Source organism: Watersipora subatra, chromosome 1 (assembly GCF_963576615.1).
Source record: "Watersipora subatra chromosome 1, tzWatSuba1.1, whole genome shotgun sequence".
Classification (NCBI taxonomy): domain Eukaryota; kingdom Metazoa; phylum Bryozoa; class Gymnolaemata; order Cheilostomatida; family Watersiporidae; genus Watersipora; species Watersipora subatra.
Genome location: NC_088708.1, coordinates 42,881,168 through 42,898,741, shown reverse-complemented (window position 1 = coordinate 42,898,741; position 17,574 = coordinate 42,881,168). Strand labels below are relative to the sequence as shown.

At 37.2% G+C, this 17,574-nt stretch overlaps 1 protein-coding gene across 1 annotated transcript; it reads right to left on the bottom strand.

Annotated features, from left to right (window-relative positions):
* Positions 1–7: 7 nt before the first annotated feature.
* On the bottom strand, positions 8–11,246 carry LOC137394710 (major vault protein-like). Its single transcript, XM_068081481.1, has 14 exons — positions 11,195–11,246; positions 9,079–9,248; positions 8,734–8,887; positions 7,241–7,400; positions 6,373–6,599; positions 5,917–6,153; positions 5,387–5,506; positions 5,138–5,287; positions 4,308–4,543; positions 3,009–3,206; positions 1,831–1,975; positions 1,134–1,454; positions 759–893; positions 8–518 (listed from the first exon to the last, which is right to left on the bottom strand). The coding sequence occupies exons 2-14, from the start codon at positions 9,225–9,227 to the stop codon at positions 165–167; spliced, it is 2,586 nt and encodes an 861-aa protein (XP_067937582.1). The 5' UTR covers positions 9,228–9,248; positions 11,195–11,246; the 3' UTR covers positions 8–164.
* Between the last annotated feature and the right edge of the window lie 6,328 nt (positions 11,247–17,574).

Sequence of the window (17,574 nt, the reverse complement as noted above, 5' to 3'; positions counted from 1 at the left end):
GCTACAGTAGACGATGAGAAATTATATTAGATTATCAAATCATGTAGACATTTTACTGCAAATGACAAAGTAGGAAAGAAGCCGAGTTACATGTATGAATATATAACAAATCAGGAAAAATAAAATCTGTTCATGATATAGAAATCTGTCCATTTACAGTGCTCTTAGTTTGACTCGTCTTCACTCTCACTGTATTCTTGCCTTTTCTGTCGCTTGGCAGCAGGCATAGGCGGTGCAATCAGACCCTGCGCTGTTTGAAAAAGATTAATGGGAGAAGATCCATCAGTGATGAGAGTAGATCTGATGCCAAGTCCCTGGAGGAGGCGTACCTGCATCTCTGGGCCGGCATTAGCCATGGCCTTGAGGGTATCCGCTCCAATTGCGGAGACCATCATCTTAAACTTATTCACCTCAATCTCGGACATTCGCTCTGCTTTCGAAACCTCTAGTTCATTCTGCTCAGCGATGTACTTGTTCTCGGCGCTTCGGGCATTTGACAGTCTTTCCAACTCAGATTCCTGTTAACATGATGATATGTTGATGGAATGAGGTCAAATAAGACTACATTTTATTTAAGGAAAAAAAAGGGTATCAATAAACGTATCTAAGGAAAGGCATGTTGCAAAATCAACAGCGTGCCATTTATAAATAGTACATCAAGCCTTGCGCCAACATGAATGCACAAACCCGACATTGACACCCATCGATTAGACTTGTATTACTCACAGGTTAACCAACAAAATGAACCATAGACATACCGCATCTATCTTTACAGCTTCAGCCTTCAGCTTGGCCTGGTCAACAGCGGCTTTTCCTTCAATCATGGCTGCTTCAGCGCGAGACTGAGCCTCTGCCTTAGCCTGTCCCGAGCTCTCCACAGCAGCACTGTGTGCCTGTCAAAGCAGATCTAAATTCAGTGACAAAATAGATTTTGGTATAAATTAACTTGAATTTCTCTTGATACATAGACTATATCAATTGCAGATCAACAAACTTCCTAAATGTACTACAAATAATTTACTTCAGTATACGTGTATGCTGTGTATCATATTTTAGCTTTGTTGCGCAAAAGAAACAAACCGCTCAAAAAACAGCTCCATAACCAACCAGACTGAAGATCATACAACACGAACCTGGAGCTCAAGAAGCTCACGCCTTGATTTCTCAGCCTCGGCCTCATCGCTGATCTTCTGTCGTTCGAGCTTACCCTTGGCCTCTTGCTCCAGCCGCTCTGCCTCATGCTTGGCTGCCGCCTCCTGAGAATTGGTTGTGATCTCGATGGCCAGCTGAACTGACTTCTGAAGGGACTCTCGTGTTCTCTGGTCAACAGGCTCCACTGACTGGATGTCAATTGATGTGATGACCAAACTGTTTTGTTCGAAGTCAAATCGGCTTTTCACCTTTCTGTTCTCATCAAATCCAAACACAGAACTTCTGATAATCTTGGCTGAGTTCTAACAAAAGGATTCATTTTCTACATTTCACTGAAAAAGCTCAAAGTCATTTGCAAATTTTCATTTAGAGACATGTCCACTTCCACACCAAAAGGCCAGGAAAAACCATCGTACAGACTTAAAAGCAATGAGTGCATAGTTTAAGGCAAACAATAATCGTACTAGAAATATAGAGAAGGCCTAACAAATAAGTTTCGATACACTAATACTTATTGTTGGTGGTATGTTCATTACTAAATCTTTATGCTAGAACATGTAGCTATAACTCTTAAATCTAGAAATGTGGGAAATTTCTATGTCATACATTTGTAATTGCAAGACCAGTGACGGTAACCTATTGCAGCACATGACTTCAGCCTTGTGCTCTGAACCTCACCTTGTGAAACTCATCGAAGGGGACGCCGGCGACTGCACCTCTCACACGAGATGCAATTGCTTTGCAGGCATCACCAACAAAGTCAGGAATGCTGAACAGTTTCGCAGCTGCAACTGGATCTTCTTTATCCGCCACCTCAAAGTGCCTAGAATAAGCATAATACGGCAAAGTCAGCACCACTGTTTTGTTATAACACAGTCAGCAAGCGCTACCAAGAAGTCTTCTGTCAGAATTGCATATTATTGAATATTGCCAATGTAAAAGCTGTCATCGCATTTTTATCACAATAATTAGTTACATTCTGTAGTAGAACGGCACACATCCTAGATGTGACGACACAAGATATCGGCCAAAACTTATATTTTCCTGTCTTGCTGTTAATGACAAGATCATTGGTTGTCCTGCATTAGCAAGATAAGAAGCTGGCACTTTAAAAGGGCACGCGTGTAAAATCAGCAACATTAAACCGTACCAAATATTGTCAGCCTCATTTTAGTAGAGGTCTTCAATAGCTACATCTACTATGTAGCAAGATACTGATTAAATATAACCTCGATGTGTACAACATCGCTCCGAGAACATTTACGTTTTAGAGATTTTATGTTATATAATAATGAAATACATGTAAATTGCCTATTTCATTCGAAGATCTTCCCAAACTTATCCCTTGAGCTTTTCGAAAATGAAAGACTTTTTAATTTAACGACTACAGTAACTGTGGTATTACTGGTTTGTGTAGACAATTTCTCTCTTTTTATCGCTCTTGCTTGGTTTAAGATCAATGATTACGGTATTTTTGAATAATTGCGCAGCTACAATTATGCTTTACTGTCACACCTGATAATCGTCACTGGACTGGCGGGGTAGGCCTACTAGTATATTTGATAAAGATACCCTGTATATCATTTTTTTTGGATCTGACAGAGAAAACAATATTTTTAAGGCCAACTTATGGGACTCTCGCTATCCAAATTGAATTTTAGAACTTGCACCGGCAGTTATATGGAATTTCTTACCTAATACAAAGCCAAAACTTCACATAAGTTCTTCACATAAAGTGAAATTTACTTGAAAAAAGCTGTTTGCATTATTGGAGTGTCTATTGTATTATTTCATATTATGTATTGCTAGTTGAGCAAGAAATAAATGGCAATTCACACGAAGAATTTGCTACTGACCAGTTGTAAGATAGCTGTAGAGAGAGACGGGCGTGATCAGAAGTCTCTACAATCACAATGTCAGTGCAGAAGTCCGGGCCGAGCAACAAACACAAAGACTTGATCGCGTTAGGTTTCTTAGGCTTGCCTCCAGAAAGAGACAGCTTGGTAAACTGCTCATCAGGGCCAAGCATCACCAGATCAGGTCCAAAGACAACCCTATAAATGCAAAATCAAATATGCAAATATAGTAAATATACTTCATATATCATATATTTAACTCTGTGAAATAATAATAATATAAACATACTGAGCATAGTATAAAAACAAGCATGCAAACTTCCACTAAAATAGTAATATACCAATTTGTGCTACAACACGCTTCATGCATCTAGATTGCTGTGGTAGTTGGCAAGAGTAACAAACTAAAAATTGTAGAACACACACATGTTATAACACAATTATAGATTTGTACGGATTTACATTATATTTGATGATGGCAAGTTTAAAAGATGGGAAAGATGAAATACATGCAGACACCCATGTTCAGACCACATGAACTGTGTACGAATCCAATTTCTATCAAAGTCCACCCTATAGAAGCCAAGTGACTACGCAACTTGGCTTTAAATGCACACATGACAGACACAATGACAACAAAATCTTATGACAACTTGAGTAACAGCACAGTAACAGTAGTAGCACAGTAACTTCAATACATCTGCTGCTGCACATAATTCGGCTTTAGAGAGAAAAAAGCCAAAATGCCGAGACAACAATATGTTGAGCTAAATTGCAGTATCACAAACATGTAACTGGTCAAGGCACGGATTCAGCCTGGTCTTGCCTGCTTCATCTGTTGTCTGTGGCATTTAGTAAATCGCAAATAGCATGCGTATAGAGCAGCAGACGCTGGGTGCAAATGTCAAAAGATCTTAGTATATAACTAGACTTCGGGCAAGCATTGAATCTAGAAACTTGGATGTAATAGTTGTAAATCAAACGCGTGTGTCAGCCAAACACTTTACAATCATGAAATTAATCAATCAAGCGCTAAATATGCGTGTAGAGTACGGCAGGCAAGTTTATCCATTTGAAGACATTCCAGATTAGATCTCTTTACTAACTGCTATAAGTCCTCATATAATGGCTGTGTCAGATACTGATAATATGAACGAGAGAGGTATTTCAACGAGATGAATTTTTACAGATAAGCATTGCTGAATATTACAGGTACAAGCTGCTATGTTGTAGTAGTGGACAAGTAAGTATGTCAAAGTATGACTACTAAAAAATGATAGCAAGAGATTAAATTTTTACCGAGCTCTTTTGTCCTTGTAGTCATATATTTGCACAGCCGCATTGTGTGGCACTCGGAATGTGACAACCTTTGTCTTGTCTCTAGACTTGCTTTGAGCAGAAGCGCCACGAGACCCCCGGTCAGCTAAAGGGTCTTTTCCCGATGCCAACAGCTCCTCCACTGATTGCGACAACTCCTTATTCCACAATTCCTCATCTGATTTGAGCATATATGTTTCCCCAGTGATAGCTCGCACCTAAATGTCATGTACATAGAAGCATAAAAAATTATAGAAATTCACTGCAAAGGAAGTTGCAGTCTTATATTTGCTTGTGAACAATTAAACAATATATTAAGACGCGGCAATAGGTACCACCTTTGTAGCCACTACATCCACAACAAACTATTTCACAAATGTATCCGGTTAAAAGCAAGGTAATAACAACGGTGATCTACTGTTTTGACTAGCCAAATTGTTTCCCATGTTGTATGACTCGGTAAAGAATATCCTTTTGATGAAACTATCTTGAATTTTTTTACCAAAAATTTACGAAAAATAATCACATCTATACTAGATTAGGGGCATCATAAGAGACTCTGTTCAAATGCTCATATTTACCTTCTAATAATAATGTATATATAATGTAATGCTTGCTCTCTTGAATTTGTGATTCAAGTTCACATTTAGCGTATTTAGAGAAACATAAAAACTGGTTTGCAGCGACTACATCAGCCCAAATGTCTATATTGTCCCATTAGGACTATGAACTCCCACACCAAAACATGGGTCTGTAGCCGACAGCACTACGATTTCATTAGTCAGCTCCAGAAGTTAAAGAGAAGACCCTACCTTGCCAGTCTTGACGTCCCTGACATAGATGCCCTCATTCTCATCGAGAGGGATAGCCCGCCTCTCACAGAGTACCTCCAATTCCACCGGAGGCACATACTCTGCAGGTCCTCTGATCATCCAGCGATCGCCTGGATTCCTTGTTGTAGTCTACAGCCCATGGTAAAACACATACAGATTAATGGCTACTAGCCATAGCACTCTTAGGGTGCTTATAAACTTAACACCGCAAGCAATAGATGTACTCACACCATCGACAAACTTTTCATTAGCTTTGAGGATGAGGCCCTGATCTTCTCCGAGCACAAATATAGCCTGGATACCCTTTTCCAATTTTTCACCGGGTACCAAAAAGAACGAGCACTCGCCCTACAAGAGAAGTAGAGTCGCCTGTGGATCTCTTAGTTTCAGTTGTATCATGCATTATCATATATAGCCATAAATTTAGCTCATTCACGTTATCACACTTTTAGCGAAATGGTTTTACTGTACAGTTATCAAATAAGTTTACATGATCCTATTCAGTGCTGCCTAGCTAGAAAGCTTGCCGAGGCATTGCATGGCAACAGCTAAATGTAAGCCGCAGTGCACACACGATAATCAATATGCTTGTGTGCACCCCTATTCTTCTTGGCAAGTGACAATATTTCCCAGCTGATAAATGCTACGTTGCCGGTCGAAACAGTGCCGCGTCAGCTAATACTATGGAGCGCATATACTGAATTACCACAAAAAGTATTGTTGCTAAAATGATCCAAGCGCTATAATATCTATCATACCTTGACAAGCTTCTTCTTGGCCAACTGAGGGCGGCCATTCTCATCTACTGGGTTCAATATGACACAATACTGGCGGCTGTTTAGTGTAGTTATGTTTACTACTCCAACAACCTCCTCATACACACCAGGAATGTAGGTTTCAGAGTCCGACATCTTTACCAACCACTCCTCTCCATTTCGCCTAGTCACTTTTTTAGAGTCGGTGAAAGTTTTCAGGCATCTCATGTGAAGAGCATCCTGCAGAACGTATTCTTGTCAAGTTAACTAGGTTAGTGGGGCAGGCAGATGAACCAGTCACTTACCTTCCGCAACTCCTCACTACTGCGATAAAAGTCTGATATAAGGCAGACAGACAAATGATCAAACAAAGACCTGCTTCATAAGCATGCTAGTGGTGATGCTTATCGGAACTAACTAAAATGTAAATCAGTGGTACACAGGCTAGATATTACTCACTTTTTCGGTCAATACATAGGCAGAGACAACATCGATCACCTCCTCATAAGCACCCGGCAAGTAGGCACCAATACGCTCGACTAGCCACTCCTCACCCGTCACCCTCTCGTTTCCATCTCTGTCCACGCACTCCTTTCTCGCGCCCAACTTGATGGCTTGGTTGGCCTTGATGACTGTGGCTCTCACAGTCTCCTCTACGGACACTTCCTTCCTTGGCATATACGTGCCTACATGGACATATACATGGACAGCAACGATTCTATGAGACAAACTTACGACCTTACGAACTCACAGACGGACTTACAGACGAACTTACAGACGAACTTACACAAAATTTCAGAATATTTCATTAAAAAGTATCGGTATTTTTCTCCTATTTGCAAATGTTTTTGCTGTTTGAGGTGATCTGACGGCCAAGATGTTTTAGGATTAAAATCGATAAAACTTGATCGCGGTTAAAACACAGAAGCAAAATACATTAGAAATGATGTCCCTAATTGCTATCGCTACTATAGTTGATATCGGCTACTGCCTTCAAATTGCAGCATTACGGGTCTCTAGTCTGTCAGTCAGTCTTTTTGCAATTATAGACATCATAATCACACTTTTGCTCGCTCCGAGCGATTTCATTGTTATTAAATTTTGTCAATTTTAATCTTGAAACATCCTGGCAGTCAGACCACCTCAAACATCAAAAACCATCGCAAATGATAGAAAAATACCGATACCTTTTGATAAATTCTATTATAATTTTTTGCAACTTCATCTTTAATCGCACAAAATGAGAACTGTCCTTGTATTGCAGCTTCTAAACCATTATTGAGATGCCTTTCTACAACTGGCAGAACAGAGAGTACATTACACTAACCTGGCCCTTCAAACAACCATTCATCTCCAGCTGTCCTTTTTTCGGCTCCACTTTCATAATCCAGCAAAGCTCGCAGCCGAAGCGCAGTGTTGGCAGCTACAACTCGCAGAGGTGTAACCTTTGTGTGAATTACCTCTCCCGGATAGAGTGGAAAAGGCTCCTGCTCCCGAAAGAATACGCAAACATTATAATACAGCTGATCCAGAATAATTAATATTTTATTTACTCCTCACTGGGTGATACTGATCTGTTTGTGTGTGGCACCGATATGTTCAATTACAGTAAAACCTTTAATTGAACACTGCCTCCAATTGACCGCCACCACGAGAGAAGGGTTGAAAAATAGAGCGCCACTTTCCAATTGAACGCCACCTCTATTTGACCACCTCTTTGACATTATTTGATCTTTATTAGCCCATAATATCAATTGATCAATCCATGGTTTTTTTTACGTCATCAAGTCATTTGCACATGCGCTTGTTCACAAAAAGCCGCCATATTTGTAGAAAAAGATCGTTTTTCTTTTATTTACTAGTACTTTAAGGTGTTGTTTTGATACTATAATAAAAAATTGCAAACAAAAACATCGTTTTCAAATTATCATTGCAAAAGCTTCGTGTTTTCAACGATAAAATTGTCTATAAAGATGGCCGACAACAATAAAATGACGTCAAGACAAAACAAAGGATAGAAAAGTGATCACAAAATCGAATTAATAATGAATCGTTTACATAAATAACAATTAATTCTCTCGTTGTCCAATTCCAGAGCTTTTTGCTTTTTTCGTTAAAACTTCGTGAAAGCATGGAAATAGCTCATATCTGCCTCAGGCTAATAGTAGTTCCTCGTTTAGCGCGGTCTTGATACTTTAAAGTACAAGTATATATAAATAAGTATATATAAAAAACGGTTTAAATTTACGATGGTATATGAACGAAAAAAAATGTTTTAGGAAAAAGAAAAAACCCTAAAATGTTAGAAAAAAACCTTCACCCTAAAACAAGTTTTAGGGTGAAGGTTGCGTTTAGCGAGCAAAACTTTTACGCATTGCATTTGTGCTAAATGCTACGGGTAAAATTATTGCTCTGCCAAAAATATTGTTTGGACGCTAATATCGACTTGTTCAGCAGTGCAAAAAAAGTTGAGGTCAGAAGACATTGTTGAAGGTCATTTCATCGAAATCAACCATCAGAAAGCTGCTATCCGAGCAAACGATGCAAAAAATTTTGTTTCAAAATGTTTAATATCGCTCCACCGGAAAAAGAGGGCAAATCATAGGCGACATTCGCTTGCCCAAAAAAGGGCCAAATATATCTTCCCAACATTCTGTCGAGCCATTTGAAAATTACAATGCCAGTCTCTATTTGAACGGCGCCTCTATTTGGACGCCGCTAGAGAGGAAGGATTGAAAAATAGAGCACCATGACGTTCAATTAGAGGTTTTACGATTCAAAAGCCAATGCTGCATAGTCATATATAGGTAATAGTTTTACCTGTGCATGCCTAAACTCCTGATCAGCATGAAGCAGTTTAGCTTGTCCATTTTCCATTATGACAGCTCCATCTTCATCTCGGGCAACAGGGTTCTCGATGACGCAATAGTGTCTTGGTGGTACAGTGATCATCCGTTCTGGCCCAAAGACGACCCTATCAAGCACCACAAAGTAACGACTAGTAACACGGCTAATGGCTACATTAACAAGCAGCTTATATACCGATGCAGCTCAAGACCAAAGAACCATTTACATTAACCATGACAATAGTGCATTTTGCAAAAAGTTTTAGAAAAATGAATTGGCAGATTATAATTTAATGCCGATTTGAAAAGAATAAAGCACCTTTCATTATCTTGTCGAATGTAGGTTTTCGGGCCGATCTGCAGAGTTGTTGTATTGGCATTCTGGTCAAGCACATGAATGTAGAAGTATGGGGGTATCCTGTAGAGAGACTCCTCTCCACTTCCTCTGCCTCTTCTCTCTTGACTCATTTCTTCAGCTAATATAGTTCCCTATGCACAAACCAAAAGAAAACTTAACTCATTTCTAGTTATCTGGAAAAGAGTTAAACTTTAAAATTATTGCAAGCATTTTCCAAAATGCAAAAATGACTTCGTTTTAATCAAAAGACTCACTGGAGATATATACGACCCGAGTTGGGCGGGACTATTGAGCGACATATTCACTCTGTGCATGACTATTCCACGATAAACAATTTGTAACCAACTAATCAGAAAATGAAATCTATAACAGTATCTCTAGTGGTAAAATGTAATTATTCACTAATAAAGAGACGGGTTCAGTAGTAAGAATCTCCTGATTTAAGAATGTCGATGACTCAATCAACTGTCTATCCAAAATAACCTGTTTTAGACAACTCTTACGATGATATGAGTTGGTATAAAAACAGCTCACTGTGACAAGAGGTATTCTTACAAATTCTTAAGCTAGCGCTATAAGCATAAATAGTCACACCTACATAAAGCTAAAAGCTTAGCTTTTAGCTAAGCTTTTAGCTTTAGTGTAATAAAGCTAAAAGCTTAGCTTTTAGCTTTATTACACTTAGATTACACTCTTAGACTACACATAAAATGCTACGCACTAACCCTAGTAAAGTTCACATCCAAAGGCTACTCACAGTGAAGGTGTGTGCTTAACAAAACTTGACACCAGGAACTTTTTCACAGCCAACTTTTAACCAAATTGATTGCGGTTTGATTCGCGGGATTGATTGACAACACGCAGTTAAATGCAACCCGAGGTTGCGTTCTAATCACCAATGCATACGCAATAGCTGTTAGACATGAAAACTAGCAAACATGGGTGACTCAACACAAGCTTGAAAGATAGCTTGTAATAGCCAATCAGCTAAGCCTATTTCCATAGACTGAAAGAGGCCAATAAAGATAATTGAGCTATCAAGTAGCTTGCTAAGCATATTGCAATGACGCAATACGCTGTATGATAAATCAATGAATGAACTGAACAAAGCTCTGTTTGATTGTGACTTTGAAGAAATGTTGACCATGCAACGTGACTGTGATTCTTGGCATTTGCAATGACTCTCCGGCTATAAAAATTATTAGGGTCACCTCATTCCACTAGACACAGTCACTCCACCTAGTAAATCGTTGTTGTTAATTTGCTACACTAGTTTGAGAGTCTGTACTAGCTACATGCAGGCTACCATCACATGTAGCAGCAAAAATTAGCAGTATTTTCTTGTTTCATCAAAATGCATTTTGCCAATCCCACTACATAGTTAATGAAAGAATGACAGTAAAGTAGACTACTTTGCTACTGTTGACAACTTTTCACACGCTACTCCCTTGCAGACTAAAAAAGTTAAGTTACCACGCCTAAATATATTTCAGGGCATTTTGAAAAAAGATTCAAATAATATCAAAATGCATTGCATATGACACAAATTTTGTTGTATGTTGGATCTGCATAAACAAAATCATATTGTATCGTTACACAATATATTAATGATCCGAGTCTGGGGACAACTGAGTAATACTGTCTCGGTGGATGACTATCTGCAAGCAATATTTTAAAAACAAGCTAGTCACAACTATCAAAATGAACAATGTATAGCAACATCCCTTGTGTTGAAACGCGATTACAATATACTCATGAACAAGGATACGGTTTTCAGTCGTACCGATGCCTAACGATAATGGTGAACTGTGACCCAAAATAAACCGTTTTAATCAACTCTTATGATGACATGAACTAGTGTAAAACCAGTTTACCAAAACAATGATGCGACTATTGCGGTAGGTATCGGATAGCATAGAATTATTTAGTATTTCTACATTTATTGTAGGATATTTCTATTAAGAGCGCGTCTAAACATAACAAATCTAAATTGGTTATTGTATAAAAAAAATCATGCAAATGTTAGATGCGTTTGAAAGAAGCGTAGTAAACAATCGTATGGAATACATGTAATTACCTCTGTACAAAAAGCAGTCCCTACACGGAAGAATTCTTTCGGCTTGTTTTCGGCTTCCTCAGTAAGCGGTACCTAAGACTGCGATCTTTAGCTGCGCCATGGAAGCAAATTTATAGTAACTTGAAACTTATACGTGTTCACGTGTTTTTAGGTATTGTATTTTGAATGTGTGTCTCTTAGTCTAAACGTACGTAAGCACGCGAAGCTGCACCTGGCAACTAGCAGGAATTGTAAGCTTATTCAGGAGTTGCTTCCTTATGTGTAAGAAGAAAGTAACGCTAACTTGAACGTAGAAAAATGCAGAAAGCGAGTGTAGTTAATATACCTAAGCACTGCAAGATTTCCATAAAATGATGTATTTTCTCAACACTCATTAAACATCTTGTACCATATTCAAATGATACAGAAGCCACCACTATTCCTTAGTACTTGTGGAACAACATTGCTAGTGCACACAATATCAGCTAATATATTCTCACACACAGCATGAAGAGTTGCTATTTTCATAGTGCTTAGATTTTTTATTTGTTGTAGTAACAAAAATATTAAACTATTTGCCATTTGTCACTTGAAGAGCGACTTTTATTTTCCTCTCTGGATGGGAGATATTTCTCCATTCTCTCCTTTTTTGCTGACAATGTCGTAGTCACTGAGTACTACTATGTATACCTATTATATAGCCCTCTTGCTCTCCTTGTCCACCACCACAATATTAAGTTGGTACATTAAATAAACAATTGCATATTTATGCTTGTTAAAATTCTCCTTGTCTGATTATTATAACAATATAAAACTAAACAAGGTTGTTAACACATGTTCACTATAAATTGACATGTCTCAATAATGGAACAATTATTTATTGAACAATTTCATGCAAACTGGAAAACCTCTATTAATAAACTGCACTGAGTAAATGTATGCGCGTCAATGTAGAAACTATACATTTTCAAATTTTTTGGCCAGTTTTGTCCAAGCTTAACACTAATATACTCCGTGCTAATATAAACTTCACAAGCCTAAGCTCTCTGCTTTCCAAAGGTTGCCAAAAATATTTGGTTTTAAAACTTCATCTGGTTTCTGAGAACCAGCCTTTTAAACACCTACCTGCAGGCTATCTGACTAAACTATCTAAAACATTCATATGGTTAGAAACTCAAAAATACGCTACTGCATGCATGAAGGATTGTCGCCCTTAATGAACGCGTTTATGGATTGTTCTCATGAAAGTAGTATAGTATTTTGTGTTGACAGTTTACACACGTGGTGACAGTTTACACACGTGGTGCGGATTATCTGATTACGTGGTGCGGGTTATCTGATTAAAAATTAAAAACATCTCGGCCAATGTCAGGCTTGATACTAATATTGAACAATAAAAAAATTTAATTACAAACCAATTAACAGGATAGTCTTATTTCCATTTGAGTATATGACAATAATAGCAACTTCAAAAACAATAGTTTATACATTTATTTTTAGCACTACCATTTTATTTTATAACTCCAATACACACCAGAGACATTGTCTTAATACTGTATTAATGCTTTTGTGAAGTCTATAAAAACAGCATACAGCTTCTTAATTTATGCACTTTTTTAAAATTTGGTCCACTCTTGCTGTCGTATAGCGGTGGTCTAGAGTGGCTGACTTGTGAACCACAGGTTAAGGTTGTGTCTTTAAGGTTAAGGTGGTCTAAGATGGGATCAATACTCGCTGCTCATACAACAATAGTACTTTAAAAGCAGCCTGCCAAAGATTAGAACAAAGATAAGATTATAGGAGATAATTTTATAATCTTAGCCTGCTCATAAGATTAAAGAACAAATAAATGCGGAAGGAAAATGTAAAAATGAGACATTAGTTATTAAGCTATGGACATCTTTTACAAAGCATTGAAAATTATATATTTACAATAAAAATAAAATGTGAAACTGTAAAATAAATAAAAATAATATGTGTCTTTAAACCAAAAGGCATGACTAAAGATTGTGTATAGAAATTAGAAAATTATAATGTTTATGTTACAAAACAAAATGTTTATATATGCTCACAATGATAGTTTGTCAACTTTTTTTAATTAACCATTTTAAGAAAAGGACTACTTTGATGAAGAGACATCGATAGTCTGTTTAGCATATAATTTATGTACAAACCAATAGTTTATCCCAAAGTGCTTCAGTTGTGGCCTGTCGGCATCTGACCCAATGTTGGTGATTCTTGAACGAACTAATCAGACAATAGATGCTGCCTGAACATCAAATAAGTGTTCTATTTATCATAAAGATATATCTAAGGTTACTAAATCTATTTCACATGCTGTCATGTGAAAAGTTGTTATCTATAGCAATGGATATTGAATTGACAGAAGATTGTGTGTACGACTTGTGTGTAATTTCCGAATGGCAAGTGGATGCTCTCCCTCTGCCAAATATGTTAGCTTATATTACTAGCATTGTTGGATTCAATATACAGAATAGTTTGACTCCTTCATACATCACTGATATGCTTCAATTTTCAAGTACCAGATATTTACGTAGTGATGATTGTATTTTGTACTTACTAAAAGATGCACTCAACAATTATATTGCAAACTCCTTCATCTTTTGTCAAAAGAAACAAAATGTATTTACACTTAGTAATTTTTTTCTTCTTTGTATAAATTTTGATTTTTTTGTTTGTTTGTTTTTTGCTACAGGAGAATACATTTACTTTTATTCAATTTTTTATGACGGCATATGTAAAACATTTTTCTATAAAAATGATTCTGGACTGCCCAATAAAAGTATATATATAGCAATGCAAATGGTACTACATATTGAGTAATCTAGCGAAAATGGTTATGATAATTATTATTCAGCCTTCAAATATAATGTCAATAATATTTAAATTATTTGGTTTATCATAAACAGATTGGCTACACCTTTATATAGCAGTAATCATTCCTTAGCGTAATTAGTAACTGATGAGGGGTGGTTGCTTGGATTTGCCCACCGCACCATATTAATTTTAAGCTATAGTAATATAGTTTATGATAAGTGGAAAGAATGGGAAACCAACCATATATATTTTAAATTAAAAGGAAGTTGAAACCTTGCTAGCATGCATAGCAATTGTACTATGTTTTAGTGCACAAGTTTACACAAGTTTACTATAAATAGATTAGCCTAGTTCTATCTTGATTGAATGCATTTCCTAATTGACATGCATAAAATCTATCTCTGAAGAAGTATGAATTCTTTGTTCTGCCTCATGTGGTTAGTTGTTGTTCTTTGCATTTCATAGATGTAACAGCTCTCTGAAAAAGTATGATTTTTATTCTGCCACATATTTTCAGCTGTCATTCCTTGCATTTTATAGTTGTAACAGCTTTCTGAAAAAGTATGATTTCTATTTTGCCACATATTTTCAGTTGTCTCTCCTTGCGTTTTATAGATGTAACAGCTATGAGATGTAGAAACTATTTGAGCTAATCATTTAGTGCTTCTTTTATGTTAGTATAATATTTAACATTTAACGTTAGTATGGATCAAATCATAGAAATAATGCAGAGATATATTTGCACTTTTCATAGAGGTAATATTCATCACTGACATCAAACTTGCTATTTAGCATTGCAACTAGTAATATTTTGGTTTTGCTTATGCATACAAGGTGCAAAGTGGGAGAATTTTAGATGTCGATCAAACAATGATTTGTGAGATGTTGGAAAAGATTTACAGTGATGATCTTGTTAATACCCGATGTGGGAAAGGTTAATGAATGGTGTGATGCAAGTAACTTGGCAGTTTGTATATGGGTAGCAATTCTTGGCCAGTAAGTCAAAAATGGTTGCTGGTTGAGGAAAGACAATGGTAATTATATCAATGTGGTAGAGCTGGATGCTGTAATTCCTGGTAATAGTTATGGCGAAAAATGGGATTTCAATGATACAAGTTTTATACAGACTCAGCAATTGTGAATAGTTTGGGTCAAATCAATCATCTTTAACAATATTCGTTCTAAGGTGTGTGGATTGAGTGAAGCGCTTTATTTGTTGCATACTCAATATGATCTTTAGTTTGTCGATCTGTTGTCTGAAGTTTGTTCTAAAACTTGTCAAACCTACGGAAGACAATGCTGACATTTGCCAACACATGTGCCAAAAAAGCGGTTTCTCCAATCTAGTGTGTGTGCATCCGTATGTGTGCATCCGTGTGTGTGCATCCGTAAGTGTGCACATATGTGTGCATCCGTATGTGTGCACGTATGTGTGCATCTGAATGTGTGCATGTATGTGTGCATGTATGTGTGCACGTATATGTGTGCGCGCATTGTTACTACCTTAAAAAGTCAATTTCGGTATGTTCTAAACAAGTGCTAAGAGACCTACACGACACTAACCATTCAGGTGTAGAACAGACTTTGCGTTTAGCAAGAAATACCTAAGAAAAAAAAGTGTGTGAGAATGACATTTGCAAGGTTGTCATTGAATATCACATGTGTAGGAGTATTGATCTGACATCAATCAGTTATGAAAAGGAGAGTTAATGTTTTCAAATCATGGACAAAACTCATATAAGATATTATTACCGCTAATGAAACCCCATACTTCACCATCCTATGTTGCAGTTCGTTGAATTTACTAAACGGAGGAGATTAACTAATGAAATGACAGAAAATGTAGTGAAAACATAGAACAGGTATTTCATGTCAGCAGACATGAATGGACTGAGTTATCACGAGCAAAAAAGGGAAGGATGTCTAAATGGAATGTAGAGTACCTTTTTAGCTGTATATATCATTCCTCAGACAATGGAATTGAGGATGGTCACCCCCCCCCCCCCCCCCCCGTACACTGAAGAAAATGCTAGCAAACTCTAAATGCAAAAAAAGATGTTGTTTTGGTATGATGTATTTCATAAGAGTTACAATGTGATACCAGCAGATGAAATCTATAAATGCAATAGCAAAAGTGTAATTAGAGGCTCAGGCAATTGTAAGCAGTGGCAAAACACTGGGCTAAATTCGTATAAACTGAGAGGTCTTGTGTGTGTGAAGCTAAAGCTATCGATCGAAAAGTGTGTAATCCCATAGAAAGTAAGAAAAGTGACTATGCTGATCTCAAGCACTCGAGCAGAGGTGATGGCATCAATCGCCACATCAGCAATTTGAGACTATACCAGTCAACTATTGATACCATGTTCTAGCAAGACGTAGACATCTACCCATTCTGCTGACATATGGTGACGAGATAAGCAAAATTCTTGCATTACATGCAGAGCAGTATTTCTATGCGGTTGAAAACATGTTCTGATCGAAACGAATCACTGGAGGTCAAATGTCTTTTACATGTTTAAAACAATTCTGTCTGTTTTTACTGCTTGAGCTTCAGGCTTATGAATTCATTCATTCATTTTATATACCTCATAGTAAATGTTTTGTGTGTGGTTTTAGTGCTTTTAGTGTTTTCAGTGTAGTGGTGCCAAGGGTAATTTAACACGAGTGCTTTTAACACGAGTGCTTTTAACACTCGTGTCGTGTTGGTGCTGTTTCTCGTTACACGCCAATTACGGCGTTTAATTTTAATGAGTTTCCCTCGTTAAATTTGAATAGTGGTGATGTTGTTGGTCCATGGAAAAGATGATGCGATAGTTTCCAAATTGTAGTGGAAAGGGTTGGCGTGAAATTGGATAACGATGAAGACGGCAACGGGTAAATTTAGTAGCCGTATGAAACTTCTTGCGTTATTACACGCAATAGAAAGTGATGGTAGAGATGCTCTAAGCTCTGTTGATTCTTTGCAGAATGAAAATTCTACTTATGAGGAGGCTATGGCTCAATTAGTTAGTATTTATGGTGCTGATGTAACTGTATACATGAAAATGATGAAATTCGTTCCTGTTTCACAAACAGTCGGTGAAAAGGAAAGTGATTACTTGCTTCGAGTTAAAAAAAACTCAGTTAAAATGTCACTTTTGGTGGTCATAAAAAGGTAAGGAGAGAATTTGCTCTTGCAATAGATGTTAATGACTGGGGAAAAAAGTTCACTACATAGGCAATTAATGCAACAGACTGAGTTAAATTGGAAACAATTAATGGATACTTTTATGACCAAAAAGCTCACGAGAGAATTTGACGCCATATTGGAAGGCGCTAGATCAGGGGTGCTCAACCTTTTCATAGTGAGGGCCAATATGAAAAATTATCTGTATGCAGGGGGCCGAGATTACATCTACATAAGTTCGGTCAAAGTTGCTATACTCCTTGTTTGCACACAGAGTTCCGTGAACTGATTAATTAAGATTTACAGTGCTATTTACAGTAAACTTTATTTAGATTAGTAAAATAAATTGAACAACTAAAGTAGATGAGATATACATGTACAGGTACATAAATTGAAC

Coding starts and splice junctions, on each gene's coding strand:
- LOC137394710 (XM_068081481.1), bottom strand. CDS start 9,227: ATGAGTCAAGAGAGAAGAGGCAGAGGAAGTGGAGAGGAGTCTCTCTAC. Junction 6,154..6,372: donor CCTATGTATTGACCGAAAAA/GTGAGTAATATC, acceptor TACGTTCTGCAG/GATGCTCTTCACATGAGATG. Junction 894..1,133: donor GTGAGCTTCTTGAGCTCCAG/GTTCGTGTTGTA, acceptor CTGCTTTGACAG/GCACACAGTGCTGCTGTGGA.